Source organism: Melanostigma gelatinosum, assembly GCF_949748355.1.
Source record: "Melanostigma gelatinosum genome assembly, chromosome: 12".
Taxonomy (NCBI): domain Eukaryota; kingdom Metazoa; phylum Chordata; class Actinopteri; order Perciformes; family Zoarcidae; genus Melanostigma; species Melanostigma gelatinosum.
The window spans coordinates 2,870,214-2,897,067 of record NC_136645.1 but is presented as its reverse complement, the minus strand read 5'-3'; the positions used below and the strand labels follow the sequence as shown (position 1 = coordinate 2,897,067).

At 44.6% G+C, this 26,854-nt stretch overlaps 1 protein-coding gene across 1 annotated transcript; it reads left to right on the top strand.

Annotated features, from left to right (window-relative positions):
* On the top strand, positions 1-24,569 carry cdh11 (cadherin 11, type 2, OB-cadherin (osteoblast)). Its single transcript, XM_079280345.1, has 14 exons — positions 1-420; positions 860-999; positions 1,692-1,986; positions 4,034-4,153; positions 5,769-5,936; positions 9,994-10,181; positions 16,104-16,217; positions 16,326-16,465; positions 17,091-17,227; positions 19,093-19,214; positions 19,367-19,484; positions 20,502-20,753; positions 21,660-21,811; positions 22,023-24,569. Exons 1-14 carry the CDS (start codon positions 270-272, stop codon positions 22,386-22,388), a joined length of 2,463 nt encoding a protein of 820 aa, XP_079136471.1. The 5' UTR covers positions 1-269; the 3' UTR covers positions 22,389-24,569.
* Positions 24,570-26,854: the final 2,285 nt, after the last annotated feature.

The following is a 26,854-nucleotide window of genomic DNA, read 5'->3' as shown; positions in this document are numbered from 1 at the left end:
TTGTAGGTCCTGTGATCAGAGGAGAGAGGGAGTAAACCAACTGTGAGAGGAGAAGAAGATAAACGACGAGAAGAAAAGGCAATAACAGGAAAGTCGGTGATGAGTATCCGCACCAACAGGCCCTCTTCTCAGCTAATGAACTAGGACGTTCATCAACAACATTTCAGTAGCAGAAACAGGACATCACCTCAGTGGGAGCGGAGCTCCACTGGGAGAAGCCAGAAAGTAAGGGGGCGGAGTGAAGCGCACGGTTGCTCGGGTCGGGCGAGATGGCGATGCCGGCGATGAAGCGGCAGGGCCTCGGCCCGCTGAGGGCCTTCCTGGTGCTGGTGGGGATTTCAGCGCTCTGTAGCGTCGCATTGGGAACCCGGAGAGGAAGCGCGTCTTTAGATGAGAGGGGCCACAAACACAGACATCCAGGTAGGACAGAAGGAACCTTTTGGCTTTAATGCACTCTCTCTAAACTGTAAATGCGATGCGTTCTGATGTCACCACTTCTTTGTCACGGCATTTGTTTTTTTTAAACTGACAATGATCCGTCCTTTGTGACCATGAGTCGCCTCGTTCTTCAGAGTGACAATTATTGTAGAAACACGTTACCATCCAAGCTGTGAACTAAATATGTACTCCACTGAATTTCAATGTTTCTTCCCCTTTACATTAACAAAACCAGAAAAGCGCCGCATTCACATTTTCTGTTCTGATCCAATTCATGAGGTCATTGCTTCCTTCCCACTTTTGGTTCAATCAATTGAAAATGTTCGTGGTGATAATTCATTCATTAAATGTGTTGACTAAAATTGGTGGACAGAAAAATACTGCATTTGTGTCCAGGAATGTGTTGTTCTTGTGCTCGTAGGTCACTTGTCGCTGCATAGACACAGACAGAGGGCCGGCAAGGAGGGGCAGGTTCTCCATAGGTCCAAACGAGGATGGGTCTGGAATCAGTTCTTCGTCATTGAGGAGTACACTGGGCCTGACCCAGTTCTGGTGGGCAGGGTGAGTACACTAAAGCACGAGTTGATAACGCGTTCTTGGATCAGCTTCCCGTCTCTTGAGTCAAACAGGATTAATAACTGAAAAACTTATAGCCAATCTTTCCTCCATATACAATCACAAACGGGCCACGCAGAGTCACAACAAATCACCAACTCCAGTAGGGTTTAAACGTGCTTTTCCCCATTCGTCAAGGGGGAGAGAGAAAGACATTCAAGGCGAAGATGATCAGCATCACTCAGACCGAGCAGCGGCTTTCATAACAAACAGATGTTTACGATGCATCATATTTCATCATCTAAGGGTTGTAAAGGAAGAACACTTTAATTGAACGCTGTGTGATTCTTCAATATTTTGGGAGGGATGACAACAGTTTTAAATTTCTTACTCATTAGTGTTTGCCCGTCTCACACAGCCTGCCTCAGTCGTTTTGCTCCTTTAATTCGTATCGGCTGGAGAAATAGACTCCTCATTTCACATCCACCAAGCATCCGAGCCGCGATACGTGTTCCAGTCTCGTCTGGCGACCAGACTACCCGTCTCACTCTGTGATCACCAGTCCTGTCTCTCTTTCTCTTCAAGTTCCACGCCATCTGAAATCCAGACGTTGTCAGCGCCACACACATACTGCCTTTGCAAATGACCCGTCTATGTTTGTCTCACACACTTCTTGTATCCCCCCCCCCCTATTTCAGCTCCACTCAGACGCCGACTCAGGCGTTGGCAACATCAAGTACATCCTGTCCGGCGAAGGTGCGGGAACGATCTTTGTTATTGACGACAACACGGGCAACATCCACGCCACGAAGACCCTGGACCGCGAGGAGCAGGCCCAGTACACTTTGACAGCCCAGGCCGTGGACAGAGACACCAATAAGCCTCTGGAGCCTCCATCACAGTTCATAGTGAAAGTTCAAGACATCAACGATAATCCTCCCGAGTTTCTACACGGGCCGTACTACGCCAGGGTGCCTGAGATGTCCAATGTTGGTGAGTAGTAAGAAAAGAAGAGGTTAGGGAACAGGAGGGATGGTGGGGGTAGACTTAGGTTTATGGTAGTTAAATATTAAATACTGTGGGCTAACGATAGTGTAGTAAAGTCTAGCATCTTAGGAGGCATATGCATGTCAGCTAAGCATGTTGTTAGCGTACGCTGTTCTCACATCTACTCGTAGTACTTTGCTTCTTAAATGCTACATTTTAGTTTTAAGTGCATCTGTGAAACTGAGCAGCAGAATTGTTTTCTTTGCGAACATCAAATACAAACGCAATTCAGAAGAGATAATCAATATTCGAGAAAAGCTCTCCATTGCATATTTCTTAATGAAGTCACCGCTGGAGTTCATAGTCTGTTGTTTGTCTGCTAAATAGCCTTTTGCACACATTATTAATTGTCACTGAAAACCTGACCACAGGAAGTGTGACAGAAGTGGAAAACATAAAGTACCATTAGCCGACACATTCAGACCCCAAAGGGCCGTTTCTTTCTTTTAACCTTTTCTTTTATTACATGCTGAAAAATAATGGCCTCAACCAGGAGCAATGAAATATTTAGCACTAGGCTGGCATGGGCCATCTCCTCAGAGTCTCCTTACTTAGAGCTTCTGATATCGATAGATTTTCCTTCCAAAGATTATGTGGTCCTGGAGAGTCTACAACCCTCGGGCTGACCTCAAATGAACCACACTGGCAGTGGCGCTGTGCTCTCTGAAAGCCAGAGAAATCCCGTCTCTCAATGGACTGGACTTCCAAAGAAAGGACTTCTGAAAGGAATGAGCTCTGTTGAGCTGAACCCTGAATACAGAAGTCTGGCAGGGAGGGGAGGGGGGAGGGAGTGGAACAGAAAGAAAAGCTGTAATTTGACTAACTAGGTCCATGTTCCCTCATGTATCTCAGAACTAGAACAGATGGAGAAGGAAGTCTCATTCTTGGTGATTTACCCACTTAAGGTAGCCGAATGAGACCAGGGTTGAGTGAAAATAATTTTGTATGGAGCTGGATCGTGATGCTCACATAGCTGCAACTGGAGACGTCAAAACTGCAAATATGAAACTGAAAAGAAGTGTGAAGCAGTTTAACCAGAAACAACACACTGTGTTATTGGGCCCCTCGATTAATATGGCAAATATCACTATTATTGAGATGGAGTTATTTACCACGATTACTTATTGACTTTGAAACATCGAGCACTTAGAAAGAAAACTTTGGACATTTTCATAAATTCATCCATCTGGTGCATGAGGAGAGATCTATGGAGACCTTTGACGGTCTTACAGCTGAATGGTTGAAAAGGAGTCTTTGTCATTCATGTTCAGAAAGAAAATTAAAGAATGAATGAATTTACAAAATCTTCAAGTTGACATGATGGTGGTGTTTTACTGCCATTAATTTGAGTGATTGTTCTCACGCTGTGGTGTTGTTTTTATTAATGATTTGTTGGTGTAGTATAAAATGTAAAACCTCATAATAATACACAAAAACTGCGATAAATATGGTGAAACTGTAACACACGCCCTGCAGATTACAAACTGCTGTTACTTCCGTTGCCTATAGCAGGCAACATGTTCACGTGTTGCTCTAAAGCTACTGTTGATATGACTTGTCTTTATTATGTTTGGCTGAGTTAGTTTCATGAGTTGTGTCACACTTGAAACAAAGGCTTGAATATGTTAAAGTTCAGTTAAAAGAGATTTAAAGGAAGTAACTTGTGACCTTGGTTTGGAGACTTTTTTCCAGATTATCCAGTGGGTTTAAAAAAGGGTTTCATAAACCCAGGGGTTGTAGAACTCCGTCACCGCATGGAGGGAATACAATGTTTCATTTAAATCATGAAAATCACCACAATTGGAGAGTGGATGTTTCCACCAGATGATGAAATTTAGAGAAATAAGAGTAGAGACCAGCCTCACGGTTCAGCTGCAGTGTCCGAGAGAAGGGGAGAGCGGTTCCCATTCCCTCTCCTCATCCAGGTGAATCGACACGCACCAATCGCTGAGGTAGAGTAATCTCCTCACCTGTGTGTCTGTCTGTCCCGTAGGTACGTCAGTGATGCAGGTGACAGCTACAGATGCTGATGACCCCACCTACGGCAACAGCGCCAGGCTGGTGTACAGCATCCTGCAAGGGCAGCCGTATTTCTCTGTGGAGCCTCAGACAGGTGAGGATGCCCTGCATGGTCAACAGACACCAATGCCACGAACACATGTAGCCTCATGCAAAGACAGAGAGTGCACACAGAAAGGGTTGCAACATGCCACCACACTGAACAGCATCCTGCAAGTGCAGCAGGACCACTAAACATCCACACTTCAGTGAACACAGGAAAGTCTATGCTCAGTTAGCCAGCATGATATAGTATGACTCGTCATGTACAGTGCAACCAGGCGGAAAAGTGAAGCCAATGCTGAACCTGCATTCTCTCTAGTGTCCATCAGGGGGCGACTCCTCTGGTTGTATAGAAGTCTATGAGAAAATGACAACTTTTCCCTCATTTATTTATTCCCTCAGTAAACATTGTAAACATGAGTTTATGGTCTCAATCTCCAGTTTCAAATCTTCTTAATAACTTAATCTTAGTATTAGAGTCATGAAAACAAAATACATTTTAGCATTTTGGAGAAATATATCAAGAAATAATATTGATCCAAGCCTGGTTGTGTATCCCTTAACTGTGACGGCACCTTGTGGAAGCTGTGTATCGCAAAGACCAGCCTGTAAAGCGGTTTCTTTCTGCACCATTGACCATCTACCACTCTCATAAAAAGCTAAGCAGTGGCCTCTGCAGAGATCACGTAACAGCACGTCGTCTCCACTGGAGTCTGTGAGGAGGAGAAGGCTCTGCTGCAGAGAGAGGACGTTCAGCACTGGTCTCTGCACAGCCCAGGCCCAATATTTGGGTTCCCATCAAAAGAAGAGATTGGTTGTGAGGAGAGAGGTTAGGGCCGACACAGACGGACGGACGGACGGACAGACAGAGTAAACTGAGAGGTCAGCATAGAGACGACTGAGAGAGGAATTGGTTTAGAGAGTGAGTTCATGGAAAGAGAGGAAGAGAGAGATTTGGGCCGAGTAAATCTGGCTAATCAAACCAGTGTTGGGTATTTGACTGGCTCAAATCCATAGCTCCCATTTCTAATTGGTTTGGAGATTATCAGCTTTGCATGCTGTCACACACACACACACACACACACGGCATACTATGGCAGTAGAAAGCCTCATCTCCCAGACACTGCAGCGAGGCATGTCGAGAGAGAGAGAGAGAGAGAGAGAGAGAGAGAGAGAGAGAGAGAGAGAGAGAGAGAACAGTCGCTGATGAATTAAACAGAAAGCAACGATCACTGGGACTGGAGATGGAGGAAAATAAGACTTCACCCATGTTTTACTGGACTTCTCCTTCATTTGAATGATGAGCAAGGATGAAATATCTTAAAATAAAATGGCACCTGCTCTTAGGAAAGTAGATCACACTCTCGGTTTCTTTACTCAGATTTTTCTGTTTTTTGACTTTTTGAAATATTATATATAATAAAAAACGTTTGAATTACATAATTTAGATTGATGTCGTAAATTAGTCGTAGTAGAGTACGTCATAAAAATGTTTCAACATTGTACATTATGTCTTTATATTCATATTATTATAATATATTATTTAGAAAAGAGTCGTGAAAAAGTCATAAAAAGTCATAGTACAGCAGTATCGAAAAAAAGTCTGAAAAATAACAAACATAATGTCATCGGAGCATCAAGTTGATATTAGAAATGTGCCCATTCAGGTATAATTCGTACTGCTTTGCCAAACATGGACCGCGAGGCGCGCCAGGACTATGACGTCGTCATCCAGGCCAAAGACATGGGCGGTCACATGGGCGGGCTGTCGGGGACCACCCAGGTTAAAATCACGCTCACGGACGTCAACGACAACCCGCCGAAGTTCCCACAGAGTGAGTACAAACGCCTCCTCTCCATCTGGGATGTGTAACTTTCCCTTTAGGAGGTGTGGAAGTGTCACATCAGCCACATTACAGTCTGCCTGTACTTCATCCCCGCAGCTTCTTTAATCCTTTTCTGCTCTGCACATCTGTGCATGCGGGTTATGTCGGTGCACGTGTGTGTGTGTGTGTGTGTGTGTGTGTGTGTGTGTGTGTGTGTGTGTGTGTGTGTGTGTGTGTGTGTGTTTAAACCATTGGGACATTTTGTGAATTACTGATTTTCTGAGCTGTAAAAAGTAGTGAAATATTTAGCCTGGGTTTGTCAAGAGCTGCAGATTTGATGTTTGAAGAAGAAAAAAGGACCCTGAGAACCCTGGAGCTTTAAGCTTCTGCAGGTATCACTCAGGTATTCTAATACGATTCATCTTCTAGTATGTTGGTATCATCAACCTTCACAGCAGTGCCATCAAGTAAACAAGTGGACATTTTCTGATTTGACTCTGAGACTGAAGGATAACATGGGGGGGAAATGTCTCCTTTTTATATCACTTTTGCTGACACCACACAATGCAAATATTTCAAAATGCAGCAAATGTAGATGGTAAATATGTCTGGCACGTTCAATCGAAGATTCATTGTTTCCGATTCAGCCGACAGAAACAGAAGTATATTGTGTGGATCGACGGGGGCTCAATATTTAGCCTGTGGAGAAGCTGCATAGACGAGGGAAGGGAGAGACACGAGCAGACGTGGCGAGGGAAGGAAAAGACACGAGAGAAAGAAAGAGAGCGTCAAAAGCATCACTCCGGTTCTCGTGTACCTCCCAGGAGCCGACTGTGCACCAGTGTCTTGCAACACAAAGCTAATCATTATCAGTCACAAGTGTTTACAAAGCGCCTCTTTGCATTACTTCTGAATATCAGCCGTGCATCGCTGGCAGTTTACATCTGTGATACGAGACAACACATCAAATAGCAATATGGTGTGGGTGTCGGTACCCTTGCTGTGGGGAAAAAAAAGTGGAAGCAGTACAAACACCTGCAAGAAAAGCCTCCCAGATGGTGTGAATGAGGACAGTGATTACTTATTCAGTAGTTGGGCAGAGTGAGAGAGAGAGCGAGGAGAGGAAAAGGGAAATCAGATGAGCAAGTCAAGACTAAAAAAACAAGAGGCAGAAATAAAACAGATACAAAGAGAGAAAACACAACGAAAGAGATAGAAACGGGCAGATATGTAGCTCAGTTTGACTCCCTCTCATGTGTTCCGCCAGCTTTTCAGTTTCCATTCAAGCTGTTGTATTTTCACTCCGAGGCTCGAGCTCTCACAGACTGTCTGTCCTTGTAATTCTCTCCCTTTCACCTCATTATCAGGAGAAAAATCCATCACAGCAATAAAAAACCGAATACCAATTTGCTCTCCAACTCTCTGATTTGGGTCTTTATTAGGCCCGACGTGACAGAGATGGGTCTTATCGAATATCGCCGTTCACGGCCGGCTGTCTCTCCGTCCTGTTCAAACATGAGCAACGCAGAACAAAGACGATAGCAGACGTCTGGAGCTGTGAGAGATCCTTCGGTTGATATCTGCAGGGGTGTATTTGCGCATATCATTTACCTCCAGTGTGTTTTACGATTGCTTGTACAGAAGCGTCTATTCTCATCACCAAAAGACAAACAAGAGGATGGCTTAAATTCCATGAGGGATTTCTGTGTCCCTGCAGGGAATCCAACTTTAAACCTGGGGAGGAACTTTTCACATCTCCTGATCCTCCTAATCGTGAACCAGGAAGTAGAAAAGAGCGCAAAAGCACACACAGGGCTGGATGGCTCCAACAAAAACGGGTCTTTCACCCAGAAGTCAAGAAACAAGAAGTCATCGTTGGTATATTTGTCCTGTAGCTTCTGTACTTAAGCAACGCCACTTCCCTAGTTATTTTAAACCAAACCACCATCTGTTCATAAACCTAGCTCAGCAGTTCTGTTGCTTGACTTTAACGAAGTTGTTTCCTGTGAAGGCAGAAGTTTATTTTGAAAATAATGCATTCATGTGACGAGCAGAAATTGACATAAAAAAACAAAAAAATGCATCAAAAATATGGAGTCACATTTTGGTACTCTTTTAAGGGGATGTGCTACAGTTAGCACTTCAGCCACGCTACGTTTTGGTTAAATTTGATCAGTTATCACATATTAAATCATGAGAACGTTCAGTTGGCCCTTTAAGCCTCCAGCACACGATGTTGAGTGTGCTGCATGGATACCGTCATCTCATAAGTGAGGATATTAAAGCATGTGGCAACCCTTGAGTCCTGTTCAAATCCTCCATATTAGTAATGCAAGCTGTTCCAACTTTCGAGAAGAATTTGGTTCATCCAAATTAAACCTCTGAGCTAAATGTAAAGTCCACAGTGATTACAACCCACCACAGAGACACATTAGCGCTTCATACGCATGAATAAACAACTCGCGTGTCAATGATTGTTTGAAAGTTACTTTTAAACTGTAGAAATGAGTCGCTGTTAAGGGGACATTATTCTCCTAAACTCCACAAATGGATGTTCTTCTTCCTGAAGCTTTGTGAACCAGTCTGCCGGCCAAGTTGAAAATACTAATATAAAATGCATCTACAATATTATCAATCTGATAACCCATAATGTCCAGTATAAATTACAAAGTAATATCAGGCATTATTGTTGGCAATCACATTAAAATGACTGACCTAGCAGATTGTGGCCATCAGTTACATTTACGAGGCTCGTTATTGGCGCTTCCATCTAAACGTTGCTGATTTAAGGAGCTTCTCCTTATGGTTCATCTGATTAGAATACGAATAAGAGCGATCAACTACACAGAGCTAATGAAAGCATCTAATGACTTCCTCAAACTCTAACCAACTGGTGAAATAGAACTTTTTCTTTACACAGAGGAGAACCAGTACGGGTGATTTATGAGTTTATTACATTTTAACTTCTGGTCCACTGTGGGGCTTGATTGTGCGTTTTCCTGTGTGAGCTGTGCCTCTTTTCATCCGTCAGCCAGGTACGCCAGGCCGCCTGTGTGTCCTGTCATACAGCCTTTAACTCAGCTGCCAGCAGCCATTGAAGTTAAGCTACTTAAGAAAAGCAAGAATGGAACGACAGGAGAAGAGAGGGAGGAAAAAGGGTGAAAGGAGGGCAGGGATGAAATGAGCTTTTAGCCAGAGGAGGAGGAGGAGGAGTATGCATGAGAGAAACAGGGCGGCGAGGGGGAGGAGAGGTGAGGATGAATGGAGGGATTTGGGAAAGGGTGACATGGAAAAAGGAGAGAGGAGAGTGAGAGACAAAAAGGGAGGGAAGGATGTCGCCATGCAAGAGAGAGTAAAACAGTGGAGAGGAGTTTAAAGATGAAGAGGAAGGATGGCGAGGAGGGGATTTGGGTGAGGATTTGAAGGAGATGTGGCGGAGGTGGATTTAGGCTCGGGTGGATCAAGTCCTGTGAGTCTCCTCTCCTCTCCTCTCCCCATTGGAAGCCACGGGACCAAAATGAATTTGATGATTCACAGGATTGAGACACCACGAGCGAGCGGGGCAAACATGCTAATGGTGTAAAGTGATGAGTCCACTCTGCGCTCGATGTCTGAATCAGCGGGAGGACACGGGAGAGAACTGCACTATACGGGAAAATGAGACAGACGAGATGAAGTGGGGGACACTCGGTTTGGGGGTGAGAGTACAAGAGAGAGGGTTTAAAGGATAAAGGGGGAGAGGGAGTAGACATATGGTCCTGCTGCTCTCATTCTGCAGGCCAGGTGTCTGCTCCCTCAGACACACACTCACCTGACACTATGAGGGGGGGTTTAATATCCTCTGGGCCACAGCAGACAGATGGCAGAGTTCATTGTCATGCCTCTCTGCCCTCCAAAACTGACCCCTGCCTCAGATAGTGAACACAGTGGCAGCCGGCCAGGAATTATTATCGAAAGACTCTAAAGATTGTCGAGTACAAAAACAAGCGGGGACCAGACATTTCCCCCGACCAGCCAACCGACGCTCACTGGGTTTTCCACCTGTTTGTTTTGTTGTCCCTCCCAGGTGTGTATCCCATGTCTGTATCCGAGGATAAAGTGCCCGGAGAGGAGGTGGGCCGTCTTAAGGCCAAGGACCCCGACCTCGGAGACAACGGGATGGTGAACTACCGCTTAATAGACGGAGACGGACTGGGCATGTTTGAACTGAGCACCGACTCCGAGACCAGAGAGGCTGTCATCAAACTGAAGAAGGTAAGGAGGGAATGAACAAGACTTATGGCTTACACCTGCTAGAACTCACTGTTGGTTTGCCTCTTGGGGGGCAGTAAGCAAGTGCAACTTTAAGGTTGACAAGACAAACTTGTCAGGAAACGGTTTTAACATTGATAACATACGTTACCGTTCATTTGGAGTTGTGTTTCTGGCTATTTGTTGAATTTAAGTCCAACATTCACTCTCTCTCAGCTCGGTTTTTCCGTCTCTACCAACTCCTGAGGGAAATATCTGTTTCAGCTGCTAAATGCTCCACTATGTCCATCACCGAGTCACTAACTGTGTCCGTCTGCTGAAAACGATGCTATGAGAGCGGTGAGTGAACCAAAACAGCAACGCTGCCGTCAGACGGCAAAACAACGAGCTGAAACCGAGTACAAAGCTCCGTCAACCCGAGGTTCAGCAGACACAGCTGATCAGTCTCTGTACAGCTTTGTTGTTATCATAACTAATACTGATAATAGCCTTTTTAAAGGGAGGTGAAAGAAAAGCTTGGGAGGGCAGAGGAGTCAGAATGTTAGGATCCATTCATTCAGTAAATTGTACCACAAAGATCTCAATGTTAAAGAGACACTTTAATTTGCCGGCTCAGAAATGTAGTCGAGGCGGCACTTTTTCGACAGACAAAGCGGTTCAGTGTGGGATTCGAATAGCCCCACGTTTGAGTCCATATTTGTGAGTTAATATCATGTGTTAAAATAATCAGGAAATACGGAGCAGCGAGAAACGTGGGTGGAAGCAAAAGGGGAGGCTTTGATGCGTTTCCTTTCCTCCTCTGATGACCCTCGTGGTTTCTCATCGTGTTTGATATGAACACTGACTGTGTGTGTGTGTGTGTGTGTGTGTGAGCACGAGAGTGAGCGTGCATTAACTTTCATGCTTCCCTCGGTCAGAGATGCTCATCTTCTGCACTGTGAATACAACCCACACACGCACAAACACTTTCAGTGATCCAGCTCAGCACACACCATTACCTTTTCTTACTCTCTGTCCGTCTCTTATTCTCTGAAAGACACAGAAACGCTCTGTTGCACACACACACACACACACACACACACAGTGTCGCTGCAGTGAGCTGAATCCTCCAGTGAGCTACGGTGGCCTGCTTTTAGCGTCCGACCTCTCAGTTAAAAGATAAAAGCATTCATCGTGGCGCTATCAGTGTGTTGTAGAAAAGCACATCAAAGTCAGTCTCCTGAAAGTATTATTATTTTATTTACTTCGATATTTGATATCCTAGAAATATAAAGAATACAATTTTAGGTTTGCCAGACGCAAGAAAAGCAGGCTTAGCATCTAGATATGTAATTACGGTACGTACATGAAAGTGCGATGGCGTCCGTGGAAAGCTGCGTTTCCAGACAGCGATGACGTCGCTCTAGAGAGCAGCCGGCCTCGGTTGTACCGACGCTGTGGGAAGAACTCCGTCGGAATCAATCGATACAAGTCTGTCTCATGACTTTTTTTCTCACCGATCATCTGCTGGAGCGTGGCATTAAGACTGCACGAGGGTTACGGGGGCTCTCTTCCCACCGGTGTCGTCAGCACCGAGCAGGGAAATGAGTGAGCGATAATGAGCAACGCTGCCTGGCATGTGTGCGCCCTGGAGCAAGGCGCTAACCCGTAGATCAGTACAACAGTATAAACTGTGAGGTTGTGGTGGGCAGCGCTCAGGTGGGAATTTGTAAGACCAGATTTGAGTAAGAACTGGAATACAGACAGCTTTTACAAGATAAAATGTAAAAAAAAACGCACATGGGAACCCTTAAAATGTGTAGTTTTCAAAGTTGACGAAATATACTGATGAGCAAAGCAGGACCACACAATCAAAGAAATGACAGCAGCTGATTACACTGAAGTGGGGCACGGTATGTGTGTGTGTCTGCATGTAAACCAGCCAGAGGCAGAAAACTCAGAATTAAATGCCTGTGCGAACATCTTACGCTCAACTCAGTACAACTTAGGACCATGTTGTAAAAACAGTCTGGTGCATCTCTCTCTCTCTCACACACACACACACACACACACACACACACGGGTGGTTTATGAGGACTTTCTCCCCATACCAGTTCAAACCCTGGTATATGGAGACGCACCTTTTCCTTAGTCGTAGACAGTGATAATAAGTATTAAACTGGTCCTTATGATAAAGGGAACAAACCTCACTGTTCAGAAATAATATCTCGTCAAAGAGTCTGGAGATTTGAAGACCTGACATTGACGACACACTGATACACATTCGCGGGAAAATAAAAAAAGAAAAGTGAAAATGGAAATGATACACTGGGGGCACACACTGGCATACACTAGAATTCTGGTAAAACAGAGTTATTGAGACATCCGGAGATACCAACGCACACACACACACACACACACACACACAGCTCCACTTTAATCTGTCTGGAAAGCAGCGACAGTAAGTTGAGTCATTCATTTCGGAATTTGCGTGATTTGTGTTTTTTTTGTAGCTTTGCGAAAACACCAGAAACTGGACAGAACTATGCGTCTACGTGTATGTGTGTGTGTGTGTGTGTTTGTAAACCATAGTCTGTCTCTGGATTGCACCAAGGTTCCTGCCAAGGTGATGTTATTTTGATTGATGATGGAGCAGCTATAAGGCGTTAGCATAGCCTAGCACTGATCCCCACTGATCCATCCCAACTCCGTTCAGAAAACAAAAGCATGAACTCAGACTTTTTACGAATCGGCATCGTGATCTAGTTTTTATGCACTAAATCTGTCTATTTTGGGTTCACACCGCGGTAGTAAACCAGACGACGCGTGGCTTGCTAAATACAACTGAATACAGCTGGGTTGAATTCAGAGTGCATCCGGATGATGTCATGAACGCAGACAGGATGGCGTGAGGTTGTCCAAAGTACCCGGCACTTCCCCAACACGTCCAAAGCAGCAAGAGCTTATTTCAACCACGGTTGATGAAACATCAACCGTGTCTCCACGACTGACGGCAGGAGCCGTCACACAACGATCCCTCGACATGGATCCCCGCGTCTCCTGGAACAAATGCCTAATAGGCTGATGCTGATTTGAAGCGCGTGTGTGTGTGTGTGTGTGTGTGTGTGTGTGTGTGTGTGTGTGTGTGTGTGTGTGTGTGTGTGTGTGTGTGTGTGTGTGTGTGTGTGTGTGTGTGTGTGTGTGTGTGTGTGTTTATTGAGTCATGATGTTTCTCGGGGGAAATCAACACCTTTGGCCCCTCAAGGTACAATGCAGAATTAAAGGCATGCTCACACACTTTCAAAATCAGCATTGGGAGTAGCCTTTACTAATCTCTAACACACACACACACACACACACACACACACACAGGGATGAGCTTTAATCAGCGATTCTCTTTCAACTGTGTCCTGACGAAAGCAGTCCACAGAATATTAAGGCGCCGTGTGTGTGTGTGTGTGTGTGTGTTAGTGAGAGGGAGCAGAGGGGTGGGGGGAGGCATTATTGTGAATATTATTATCTCACACTGATTACAAAAAGAGGGAGAACATGAAGAGAGAGTGGCTCTATAGACTGGGAGATGGAGGGAGGGAAAGAGAGAGAAAGAGAGAGAGCAGATGATACAGAGGGAGCATGACGGAAAAATAAAGGGAAAATGAAAGAACTGGGTCAAATCTATCCGACTAGCATTGTACCTGCCATCAACACGCTAAACACCGATGCCACTGCGCCCGAACGATCGTGAGACAATCCATGGAGAGGAGAAACGTCCCCGCAGCGCTGACTCACTTGGCAGCTGCATGAAAATGTTCTGAATGTGATCAGAGTGAAGAGCTGCTGGGAGCCGTTTTCAGAGGCGTTACCTGCTGATGAGGACATGGCCACCATGTTTGATATGATGGAGTATTATTGGTGTTAACCCCTTCTCTTCCTGTATCACTTACGAGCAGGGTAGCTTCAATACACAGTACAAGATGAGACATTTAATGCAGAAGCTTCCATCCATAATATTTGTTATTGTAGTCTTGGTGACCATCCTAATCACTGCAAACCCCCAGTGTGTGTGTGTGTGTGTGTGTGTGTGTGTGTGTGCGTGCGTGCGTTAAACTATAGACTGTCCATAAGAAGTGGACATAGTTGTTGTGACGTCCCACATTGGTTTATGGACTTACGTCATAAACGGTAAAACGTGACTTTTGGTCGTCGCCATCTTGACTTTTTGCAACCAGTGAACAGGAAGTGAGCATATCTGGACTGAGGAAGAGTGACGTAGAGACGCCGTATACGTCTCTGGTAGAGACCTGTCAATCACGTGTAGCCCCGCCCTAAAGCATCCCCTGCTTTATGGTCTGTGAGACTAAATGAACCATAATTTACCAAACGAACATCATGCTGTATTGAAGAAGACTTGAAACTAGAGATTGAGACCATAAACTCATGTTTACTGAGGGAATAAATCAATTAATAAGTCGGGTTAATTTCTCATTAGACTTCTTTTTACAACAAGAGGAGGCGCACCCTGTTGGCCAGTAGAATAATATGAAAGTTTAAGACACTTGAGCGCTGGCTTCACTCTTCAGAAGCAGAGGTTGCCGTCTGTGTTGAACTCATAAATCTACAGCAGCTTCACTCTGCTTTCACACCACGTCACACTGGGGGTTCATTAAGTGATGGTAGCCAGGAGATGAACAGATCAAGCTTGCTCCTGGGACTTCGCCAGTTCCACATCAGTCATACTGGCTGGGGGGGAGAATATATCGAAGAAATAGTGGTGGGGAGCAAAGTGGTTATTATCTGGGTTCATAATACAGCTATGACACCCATACGAGTGTGTGATTACGGTTACGACGGAGTCGCAGCCAAGTGCTGCTGGCTGGCAATGCACAAGTCCCCATAATCATGGCGGAGAGCCTCCCTCTGGTATTATAGCTTTCATACAATGACTGCCAACACATTCGTTGACTTTTCCCCGCAAGTACTCAGCGCATGAGAATAGAAGTGAGGAGAAAAGAGTTGGATTCATCGACGCAACGGCCGTGAAAAGGTGACATGAGGAAAATGCACAATGAAGGTTGTTTTTTTTCAGGCAGTCGAGCTGCATACCTCAAAGCACACACTCCAGTCTATTTAATATCAAAGCCATTATAAGTCAATGGGTTTTCTCCCAGCATAGAGTAAGTGAATTGGCGCTCAGTTCAATATGAGTGAATTCAATCTGAGGGTCTGACGTTGGCCTACCTGGGATATTGAAAAACCCATTTTTAAATAATAACGTATTATGAATTGACCTGTCTTGATTATAAAGGGTGTAATAAATAAAAAAAACTATTAAAAACACAAAGTAACTGAAGTTCTTGTGGCCTTGGACTTGAATTATCTCCCACCCCAAACCCTTACTCCCCCCCCCTCTATCCTGTGATTTCACAGACTCCCAACGCTCATTAAAAACAGACCTGTACTGTTTCATAAACAGAAACAACCACATATTTTAATTTGGTCCCAAACTACTCCTATCGTATTAAATCATATCAAACCATTGAGCATTCAGGTTCCTCCTGGTTCCGTTGGTCTGTAACAGCAGCAGACTGCTGCTGTGATAATGTGATAAGATGACAGTTTGCTTTCATGCAGCAACAGCTCCCCCTACCAGGGGACAGAGATACTGCACCGGCCACTCACTGAATGTCACAGAGCCAGTGTCTGAGAATGCAATCAACGGATCAAAATATTTTGTAAAAAGTCAGAGTCATTGCTCGGTCATGTCTGTCTTCAAGAGAACACCTTTTAAAATGCTTGTTTTCTGGATCAGTGCTGAATCACACTATCATCACACTGTATGAAGATGATACACTCCTTGAATGTGTTGATATTTGGTAAAAGAGGAATGCATTTTGTTTTGGGATGAACTGATGAAGCGACCCGTCTCTCTCTCTCTTCCTCTCTCAGCATGTGGACTTTGAGACTAAAAGGTTGTACAGCTTGAAGGTGGAGGGATCCAACCAGCATCTTGACCCCCAGTACCTCGCTTGGGGGCCTTATAAGGACGAAGCCACAATAAAGGTAGGCATGTCAACAAAAAAGTGCATGCATTTGATTGCGTGCAAGAGTGTGTGTGTGCGTGTGTTTGTGCGTGTGGAGCCTTTTAACTGTGTGTTTGCGTGTCTGCAGATATCGGTGGAGGATGCAGATGAGCCTCCTGTGTTTGTAGCTCCCAGCTACACCTTTGAGGTGGAGGAGAATGCGCCTGAAGGCACCCTGGTGGGACGAGTCCACGCCAAGGACTCTGACGTTGCCAACAATCCAGTCAGGTAACAAGGAAACACGCGCCGAGTGTGTACACACACACACACACACACACATTCATTAAGTCACGCTCGCAGCAGTGGGGGACTTTCAATTTTCCAACCAGTTTAAATTGGAAAATCGCTAAAAACACCAACTAAAAAAACCTTTGAAAACAATATTTTCAGCTACACTGAACAAACAATATGACTCAGAGGAACTTATTTTTATGCAGAAAACACATTACATATAAAGTGTTTTCAACAGAATAGGGACGCAAAATAGGATTACAAAGGCAGAGCCAATCCCACTTTATAACAAATCAACTGAAAACACTGCGTTAGTAGCTATAAAACAATATGCATGCCTCACTTTTTTTATTGCCTAAATACAGCAATCTTACATTACCTATAGAAACAGATGGTTGCAAAGTTGTTTCTTTTTGTAACTGAATTATCTCCACAATGATCCGACTGAAAGCTCAACGTTCCCCTCTGCAAGACTTAGAGGATTGCTGCATCTTACAGCTGCTTTTTATGAATATCACGAATAAATCTAGTGTATCCGTGTCTTAAGATGCAAGCTTTAATACGTCTCTTCCTCCTCATGTGTAACAGCACCGTTGTGTCTGTGTGTTAACTCCCCGTACAGGTACATGATCCCTCTGTACACGGACATAGAGCAGTTCTTCAGCGTGAACTTGGAAGACGGCAAGATCACGACGACGAGGCCACTGGACAGAGAAGCACAGGCCTGGCATAACATCTCTGTGTCAGCCACAGAGATAGGTACGCGTGTGTGTGTGTGCACGTCTACAAACGTCCTGAAGTGAAGCCGCTCTGTCTGTTTCCCGTTATGTTTGAATGTGAAGTGACACGACGGCTGCGGGACTGTCGGTGCTAATCTTCTGATGTGTTCAGTCATTTCAGAAGAACAGTTAGTGAAAGAGTGACTGGCTTATTTGAGCTACTGAGATGTAGTAACAGATATACATCTATATCTATACACACACACACACACACACACACACTGGTATAAGATGGGGAGACAAAATAAAAACCCCAGACAGTCACCAGGCTGTACATTTGCTGGCATCCACAGCCCAACATGTCGTTCTGCGGGTGCTGGGGAGACTGCATGACATCTAACGCACAACATTTCAGTGGATTCAAGCTGCTGCACTCTAATTTTATTTTTATTTTTCCTGGCTGGGACTAAAGTTAGCTTTTTTATTTATTTTTCGCCGTGAATGTCAGTGAAGAACTGCTTAAAACGTTGGGAAACAAATGATATATTCAGATTCAACCAGGAGGGATTAGCTCCATGCAGATGCTCGGCGGTATTATTTACCCCAGGTAGTGTCCCGTCAGGCCAGTGTATGTAACTGTTGCATTGGGTGCAGTGCGTCTGCATGGCATCACGTGTTGTCTTCACGCAGCCAACGTCAGAGTCAGAAAGAGGAACCAACACGGATCGACTGTGTTCGGTTGGCTCTTCAGAGATTGTCCAACATGTGGCGTGTGATTTAGATTTTAACCTTCTTCTGACTTATTCTGTGATTTGGATACATGAAAGAAAACCTGAAGACACAGTTGAAGCTGTTGACGCTGTACTATATGCTGCGAGTTAAAAGAGTTTATTACCGAGTGAATGAGGTAGCTACAACACAGAAGGTTGATGCTCACAAAAACGCTCATCTAAACCGTGAAGCAGCGAAAGAGAAGAGAAAAAATAAAGTTAAGGCGCCGCTGAAACGTTTAGGTATCCGTCCCCACCACAGAACCCCGACTATACAGAGAGAGTGAGGGGCGAAAAGAGGGGAACGCCAGTCGACTCACAACCCTAACCCTCCGCCGCTTTTCTCTCCTCGGCTTTCGACCCCACAAAGAAAAACCCTCTCCAGCCAGCGAGCCGCAGTGGCCCCACCCTGGTATTCTGCGGTCTGGGCTCAAACCAGCAGAGCGCCGCGTGGTTTCCCTGTGGCGTGCTAGACGCCAGACGGCCAGATGGAAACGGGCTCGCCGCCCACAAAACTAGGACCCTTGCAAACCGCCAACAGGCCCTGGAAAGCTAAATAAATGCCTGGTAATGACAGGGTAGAGGGAAAAATCATACCGACTAGAATTACAAATATGCGAAGCAGTACAGTGTAGAAACAAATGTTTTTTTCATTCTGTTTTAAAGATGAATATAGATAGAAAAATATGTTCTTTCTTAGCTAATAATCTGGATGAATCGGGAGTCTAACTTTGTATATTTGTTTCGACATTCTGTCTGCAACACACTTTGTTCATCAATTTAATCTTCAACAGGCACAACTTGACATTTATAACTCGATCATATCAACATGGTTTCAGTAAAGAAGCAGTGTGGGCGCAGGCTGTCTGACTGCATGCTTCTGATGTCTCGCAAAACAAAAACAATTGGCCGACTGAGTGGCTGACTGATTGACAGGCAATCTGTGGTGGAAAATATCTGTCGTTAGCGTTGCGCTCGGGCAACGCCACACGTGGATTACACTGCCGACACTCCAGCAATTCCTCACACACACACGTCTGGTTTTAATGACTTTGACACTGCTTTGAATTTTTGAATGCAGCAGAATACTGATGACTTTGCCTTAAACTATGTGTGTGTGTGTGTGTGTGTGTAGGAGGCCACCACCAAGACACCAAAGTGCGTGTTAACATCAAAGTGAAAGACATGAATGACAACGCCCCAGAATTTGGCAACAACGACGAAGTCCTCATGTGTGAAACTGTCACGCCAGGGAAGGTACGTACGTGTGTGTGTGTGTGTGTGTGTCTGTGTGTGTGTGTGGGTGTGTGTGAGATAATGGTAAACACATTATTTACCCACAACCACTATTCGACATGGATGTGTGTTCTCTTCTGACTTGTGTCTGTGTGTGTGTGTGTGTGTGTCAGGACATTGAAACAGTGAGTGCGGTGGACAAGGACGAGATGGCTCACAGACAACACTTCACGTTCAGCCTCGCTCCAGAAGTCACACACAACCACAACTTCTCCCTCAAAGACAACAGAGGTAGGCCACCTTTGCCATGCGTTTCTGACCCTTTTCTAGCTGCGGATCTTACAGTTCCTTCATCTGCCGTCTCCCTCCTTCACTCAGATTAGATCAAAGCATAACCAGATGGAGGCCTACGCTACCTTGTAGCGAGCAGCAGGTGCCCTGAATCTCTCTCACGCACACACACACACGAGCGAGCGAATGCACACATGTTGTGCGGGCTGTATTGATTGCAGTGTGGTCTCTTTCCGTCTGTACAAATATCTTAGGGGGCCAACTGATTGAATTAAGTTGTGTCAGTGCTGGGACGGAGAGACCAAAAGAAAGAAAGTGAGAGAGAGAGAGAGAGGAAGACGATAGACGGAGAAGAAGTTTGTAATAACAGCAGACGAGCGAACGCTGTGTGTGTGTGTGTGTGTGTGTGTGTGTGTGTGTGTGTGTGTGGCCTCACCACGCTAAGAATTGGAGGAAATGAAAAGAGACGAAAAGTGAGATTTCAGTAGAATCACCCAAAAAATCTTTTGGTAAATAGAAAGCATAGAGATAGGATGTGGCAGCTGCTGCTGCTGAATGTGCTAAAGTTATAGATGTAGAAGAGATAACAGCTTTTGATGTTTAAGGACGAGGCTTCAGTAAAGGTTAAGGTTTGAGGGAAAGAAAGAGATGCAGCCCGTAGGGTGCTCACAAGTATAGCAATACCAGAGAGTTTGTGATTCGCAAAGTTTGTCCAAAAGTAACTCCGTGTACATTTGAGATCATTTGCTGCTCATCCGGAGCTACTTTCCTTAAATTGCTCCAAGTACCGTGTTCAGTGCACGTCGCTTTTACACGTTTCACTTCTACTGCTTGGTAATGTACTTTTAATGTAAATGTTAAGAGACCGTTTGCTTGACGATGAAGCCCTTAAAACGCCTCTGAAGAAACCTCATCTCTTCCAGAGAGGATGTGATGAAAGGATATTCGTTTTCTTTACTTTTAAAATCACTTCATCTTCTCAAGTTCCCGTCTGTTTACCAACATCTCTCTCCGCAGACAGCACGGCCAGCATCTATGTGCTCCGTAAAGGATTCAGCCGCCTGACCCAGGATGTTTACTACCTTCCCATCGAGATCAACGACAACGGTTTCCCCGCGATGAGCAGCACCAACACGCTGACCATCAGAGTGTGTTCCTGTGACAGCAGAGACACCATCCTCTCCTGCAACGTGGAGCCCTACGTCCTGCCCGCTGGCCTGAGCACCGGGGCGCTGATCGCTATCCTGGCATGTATCGTCATTCTGCTGGGTAAGGAGCTCAAGCTGGTCATTTAGATAGTTGTTGCTTTGGTAACATTAAGGGTTGCTCATCTGTTTACAGAATTAGTCTTTCAAGCTGCTGATCCCCAAAACTTGAAATGAGACATTTAGAATTAAATGTTTTTGAAGAAATATCATAATTCTAAGCTTTCTAAGTGTTCGTCGCACATGATGTGTTCAAGGACCATCGGAAAGATAAAAATCTGACGATACAGTCTGTTTTTACAGTTTCTGGCTATCATAAACGGTGGAGTTTCGGCGATTGTTAAACAACGAGATGCCTTTCAATCCTGCCTGCAGGTTTTGGGGTACAGAGGGTCCAAGCCTGTATACTCGATGTCCAAGATATACCAAACATGCTGGATATTTGCTTTTAACGTCCATGTTGGCATTGCACGGCATTGTTTCAGCGCCTGATAAGATTAGGAGGTCCCAGAGTCACTCGTTCACCAGCGGCTACAGCATCACTTCTACTCTTCTCAGATACTCCGTCTTCTGAGTGAAAATCTGTTTGTTTTTTACATTTGCCGTTTGGTGAAAATGTGCTTTCAGAAACAGCGAAAGTCTTCAATTGTGTCTCCAGCCGTACGTTTCTTCCTCAGCCCACCTTTCAGCCGCTGTCTTTTCTTACTGTAATGTACTCTCACACCATCGTACTCCACAGCTGGGATCCCTTTAGAAGTCCGACATGTTGCTAGCCAACCGCAATTAAACTGGCGTGTGTGTGTATAGCACAATACAGTAATATTAATTAAACTGTCCATGGTCTAATTACACTATCTCCCACAGTGCACACTAATTATCTAATGCTCACTTTTCCTCCTTTTCTCACAGAGATCTTGTGAGGCTCGTTATGTAATCACTAAATGAGTGTGTTTGTGTCTCTCTCTGGCAGCGATTGTGGTGTTGTTTGTTGCGCTGAGGCGTCAGAAGAAGGAGCCGCTGATAGTGTTCGAGGAGGAGGACATCAGGGAGAACATTATCACGTACGATGACGAGGGAGGTGGTGAGGAGGACACGGAGGCCTTCGACATCGCCACACTTCAGGTACGACGAGAGGCAAGGTGGCATCCAAGGTTTTCTTCAGTTTACTCTGTATTTGACAATAATATCTTTGTTATTCACCGATATTTGGACACGATGCATCTCATCCGCCAACACAATTCTTCTTCAGCTTTGGCTCATTCTCTAAAAACTTCGGAAAAGTCTTTACAGCTTTTATCTCACCGGTGCTCTCTCTCTCTCTCTAATTGTTCAGAACCCAGACGGTGCCAACGGCTTCCTGCCAAGAAAGGACATGAAACCAGAGCTCCAGTTTTCCATCAGGCCCGGCGCCGGCCACACTGCGGCCAACAGCGTCGACGTCGACGACTTCATCAAGAGTCGGATCGCGGAAGCCGACAGCGACCCGACGGCCCCCCCGTACGACTCCATTCAGATCTACGGATACGAAGGCAGAGGATCGTTGGCCGGGTCACTGAGCTCCCTCGAGTCCGTCACAACAGAGTCTGACTTGGATTATGACTATCTGCAGAGCTGGGGGCCGAGGTTTAAGAAGCTGGCGGATTTGTACGGGACCAAAGACAGCATCATGAACGATGGCGATGATGATGAAGACTCTTAACAGTGGTCTTACAGAGTGGACGCCCACCCCCCCCCTCCCCGGATTTCTGATTTATTGATTCCATGAGGATTTGTTAGCTGAGGCTTAACACTCCCCAGCACCCAAATGTTACCAACTACCACCTGATCCGTTCACGCCAGCGAGTCGACGGACATGAACAGCTCTCCTTGGTCCTCCAAGACGATTTGGTAATGAACACATAACGAACTCTTGGACTCGGCTTCCAGTTTTCCCCCCAAAACCTCTCCTTTCCCACCTACAATATGTCTTTCCCTTTCTCTTTCTGCGGACTCGAGCATTGCAGGGCTGGGAGATTAGTTTTGTCACCAGTTTTGAAAGTAAATTGTTGGGAACAAAATGTTGCTGTGTGATCAAAATGACTTGCTTCTAGCTAACTGTTTAGTTTCTTTGGGGTTCTATGTACTTTTGTGGACTGGATTCACATACTTCCTCAGTGGCTCCTGGGAGAGATTTTATTCCCTGAACAGGTTCCGGAACTGCTCTCTTTGTGGTGTGTGAAGAAGACACAGAAAGAGACTAATAAGGAGATACAAGCTAATTCAAATAAAAGGTTAGCGTGGGATCCGGCAACGGCGTGATGTTGTGAAAGATAAATAAAAAAGGTACAGAAGACGTGTCGGTGGGGTCCAACAGTTGAAAGTAAATGCTTTTTCAAACGTTGTCGTCGTGTGTGCAGAATTCAGCAGGTTCTGTGGTTTAAATCGCGTAACAGACTCTGGGTTGTTGATACTTTGAAGACGCTCACAGCATCTTCACAGTATGGTGGCCTTATAATAAATAAACAACAACTCCAGGGGTGAACATTACAAAAGGTGAGCATAGAGAGAACTGAGGATCTGTGACGATGGAACACAAATACCTTCTTTTTTTTTTTACTTCTCCCAAAACGAGACTGAACATGGATTCAATGAAAAACAAAACTGTGGATGATTCTCTGTTTTCATTCTTCACTGAGGAGAATGACGTGAAAAGAAAAGCCCCCGATCCCTCCCATCAACAATCACTTCCCATACCGCGTCCACCAATGAATGATCACTTCCTCATCCAGAGTCCACCAATGATGATCAATCACGACGAGGAGGAAAAAAAAAAAACAACAACCTGTGAGCTCTAACAATCGCCTTAAACTTAACGGACACTCTTGCAACGCAGTGCATTCTCGTTCTCTCTTTTCTCCTTTTGTTTCTTTTTTTGTAACTTGAGAAGTATATTCCGAAAGCAAACTACTCTCCATGTTAGGTATGTACAGAGCGGTGTGCAGACGTGCGATGTATCACTTTGCGGATCCAACTTGCGCCTCGAGCACTCTTCAAACAGGATGTGCAGTTTCTGGCCGGCACGGTACATGTAGACCGGGAGAATGTGCGTTGTGTTATTTTCCCCCTCGACACCGGCTATGTCGGCAGCAACGCCTGTTGTATCAACACGTGTTGCTGTTTGGGCGTAAAACGTGCACGCCGGAAAACAACACAAGGTGTGTTTTCAGAGCCACATATACAGAGAGGCTGAAAGCAGGACATCCTTTTTAAGCGTGTGGGTTCTTGTTCAATCTCTTTTTTAATGTTATTATATTATTATGATTATTATTGTTGTTTTTTATTATTATCAGCATTATTATGACAATAACTGTTCTTTCTTTGGCTGCAGATACACAGGAACTAATTCATGTTTAACTTCATGCAAAAGTGATGTTCTTATGGTTGTCTGAACATGGAGGGACTACAGAGTATTTGATTTTCATCTCTGGACGTTATCGGAACATCACAGCCGGAAGTTAAACATCAGTTTTGGTTTATGTCTGTGTGAATGCAACCTCTCTTATTTCCTTTGTTTTTCTTTTGGTTTCCATTATTTGGCGTCTCTTCGTTCTTTCTCCCTGTTCAAGAGGAAAACTAGTGTGTTGCAGCGAGAGAACGCCTCCTTTTTATTCTCTGTCAAGTTTTATGGTACCGATTTGTACAATTTTAAAAGTTCTTATTTTAGTATACATGCAGAATATTCCAGTATTACAACAAAAACATGTTAAGAAGATAAGATTTAAAAAAAATGTTACAGCATCACACTTATATTTTCTGAACATTGTAATGTTGCTTTACTATGTGCTTCAATCTCCGAAGCGAAAAAAAAACCTTTGAAATAAATGCTCTTTTTATAAAATGATATTGAGTTGTGTGTGGAGGTAAACTTTGTGCTTAATGTACGTCACTACATGTATACAGAAAGGATACCTATTAACTGGTCAGGTGGTCTTCATGGGATACATGCACAGCAGCAAAATAAACTTTTAAATAACTGTTAGCTAATGTGTAGCCGGATAAAATGTTAACGAGCAAATGCAGCCGCTCATCAAATACATTTGAGTTTTACATTTAAAAAATGTAAATTGGTAATCTGCATGAGAAAGTTTAAATAACCATGTGCTGATGGCTGATCACCATGAGCCATTTCCACTGCATAATATTCCCCACGTTCCACATCTGAGCGTAGCTAGTTAGCACGTTCCAAGAAAAGCATTGAAGTCCAGTTCAGCCGTTTGCTGTGGTGGTGTGAGTTTAATGAAGCACGCCGGCACACTGGTGAACCTACAGACACAGAACGGATCTGAGCCGGTGAGTTGACCCGGAGCATATGAAAAGGAAGTACTTTATTCAGTAAGCCAACGCAGTGATTAGACGGTGGGTAGAAAGTAGAGAACAAAGGTCACGAGAAGAGCGTGATCAGACGCAACGCAACTACAAATGTTAACAAAAGGCAGCATGTGGGCATTTGTATTCAGAGCTGCAGGAAGGACACACGGCTGGCAGATGACAAGATCAAGGGGTTGAGACAGTAAGGGGGTGGAAGGTGCTCCCAGACGACGAAACACAATGTGCAGCTGATGGGAACGACATTAGCTTTTTAGGTATTTGGTCATGAAGTCAACTTGGTCAACGAAAGCCTTAGAAATTAGAAGACATCGCCACCATGGGGCCAATAAAACCGCCTTGAAAACTGTATTCTGGTCACCAACAGATTGTTTTTTTACCCATACACTGAATAGAAGAAGTGGACGTCGTCATGGTGACGTCACCCATTGGTTTGTTGGCTGCCGTTAGGAAGCCCAGAGTTCGGCAATTCCGCCAACACCATCTTGGAATACGGCCGTAGTCATGTTGTTCTTTATTGCAACCGTTGAACAGAAGTGACTGTATTTGGAATGCGGAGGAGGTGACGTAAAGACGCCATATATGTCTCTGGTAGAGACCTGTCAATCACAGTAGCCCCGCCCTAAAGCCTCCCCTGCTTTATGGTTGGACTCTAAATGGACCATAATGTACTAAATGAACATCATGCTGTATTGAAGAAGACTTTAAACTAGAGATTGAGACCATGAACTCATGTTTACTGAGGTAATAAATCAAGAGGGAAGTAGAGTCATTTTCTCATAGACTTCAATACAACCAGAGGAGTCGCCCCCTGGTGGTCAGTAGAGAGAATGCACGTTTTAAAGAAGGACACTGTCTTTCCAAGTGTTGCAGTCAGAACCTTCCTATTCTGCCTTTGTGAGAGCAAGAGATAGCACGGCAAAATATTCAGGAAAGAGTTTTTCCGGAATCACTTTAATATTGCAAATTAACTTCCACAAACACACCTTTAGAAAGAGGTTGCCGTTTCCATTCGTTTTCCATCATAAAGAAATGTCATGTGCAAATGCATGAATTCAAAGTATACAAACAGACGCGCGCACGCACACACACACACAGATTTCATTCACTCACTCCGAGGGGAGCAACACTGGGAAAGGTCAGGCTGCACTTTGGATGCACAACAAAGAGTCGATATAGAAAGAGACGGCGAGAAGACACAAAGGAGGAAGTGAAAGGAACGAGGGGAAATCGAACCAAGTGAGTCGAAAGTGAGAGGAGCCAGGAAGGAGAGGACCGGTGCAGAAAGATTATACCTTAAATCATGTTGCAGTTATAGTACAGATATATGAATGAGCTGAGGATATGAGAGAGACATTTCTGATGTGTCTGACCGAGCTTGGATGACAGTATTGTGTGGAATTAAAGGCAGATCCTCTTCAAACACAGCATTCGCAATGAATTACAGCAGCAACTAACGATGATTTTCATTATGTTCTTGGTTAAAAATGTCCAAAAATTGTATAAAAAAAAAAGACCTCTGTTCATTCTCTGGCTAGCTGCTATCACTCTGCCGACAGATACAGTAAATACTACTGCGTATGAATTATCAAAATATGACAGAAGATGGGGAGTGTGAATAAAAGAGGAAAGGTGGAATAAAGAAGCCTCATGCTAACAGAGGTCCCACTGGGAATGAGGGAGGAGGAGAGGCGAACTTCTGCACCTGCCTGAACTTTTCTTTTCTGTGACCCACTGGGAGAAAGACTGAAGGAAATCGAAGGAGAATCAATCAGAGAAAATGGAGGACGACAAGTGCTG

Coding starts and splice junctions, on each gene's coding strand:
- cdh11 (XM_079280345.1), top strand. CDS start 270: ATGGCGATGCCGGCGATGAAGCGGCAGGGCCTCGGCCCGCTGAGGGCC. Junction 4,154..5,768: donor CTCTGTGGAGCCTCAGACAG/GTGAGGATGCCC, acceptor GTGCCCATTCAG/GTATAATTCGTACTGCTTTG. Junction 21,812..22,022: donor TCGACATCGCCACACTTCAG/GTACGACGAGAG, acceptor CTAATTGTTCAG/AACCCAGACGGTGCCAACGG.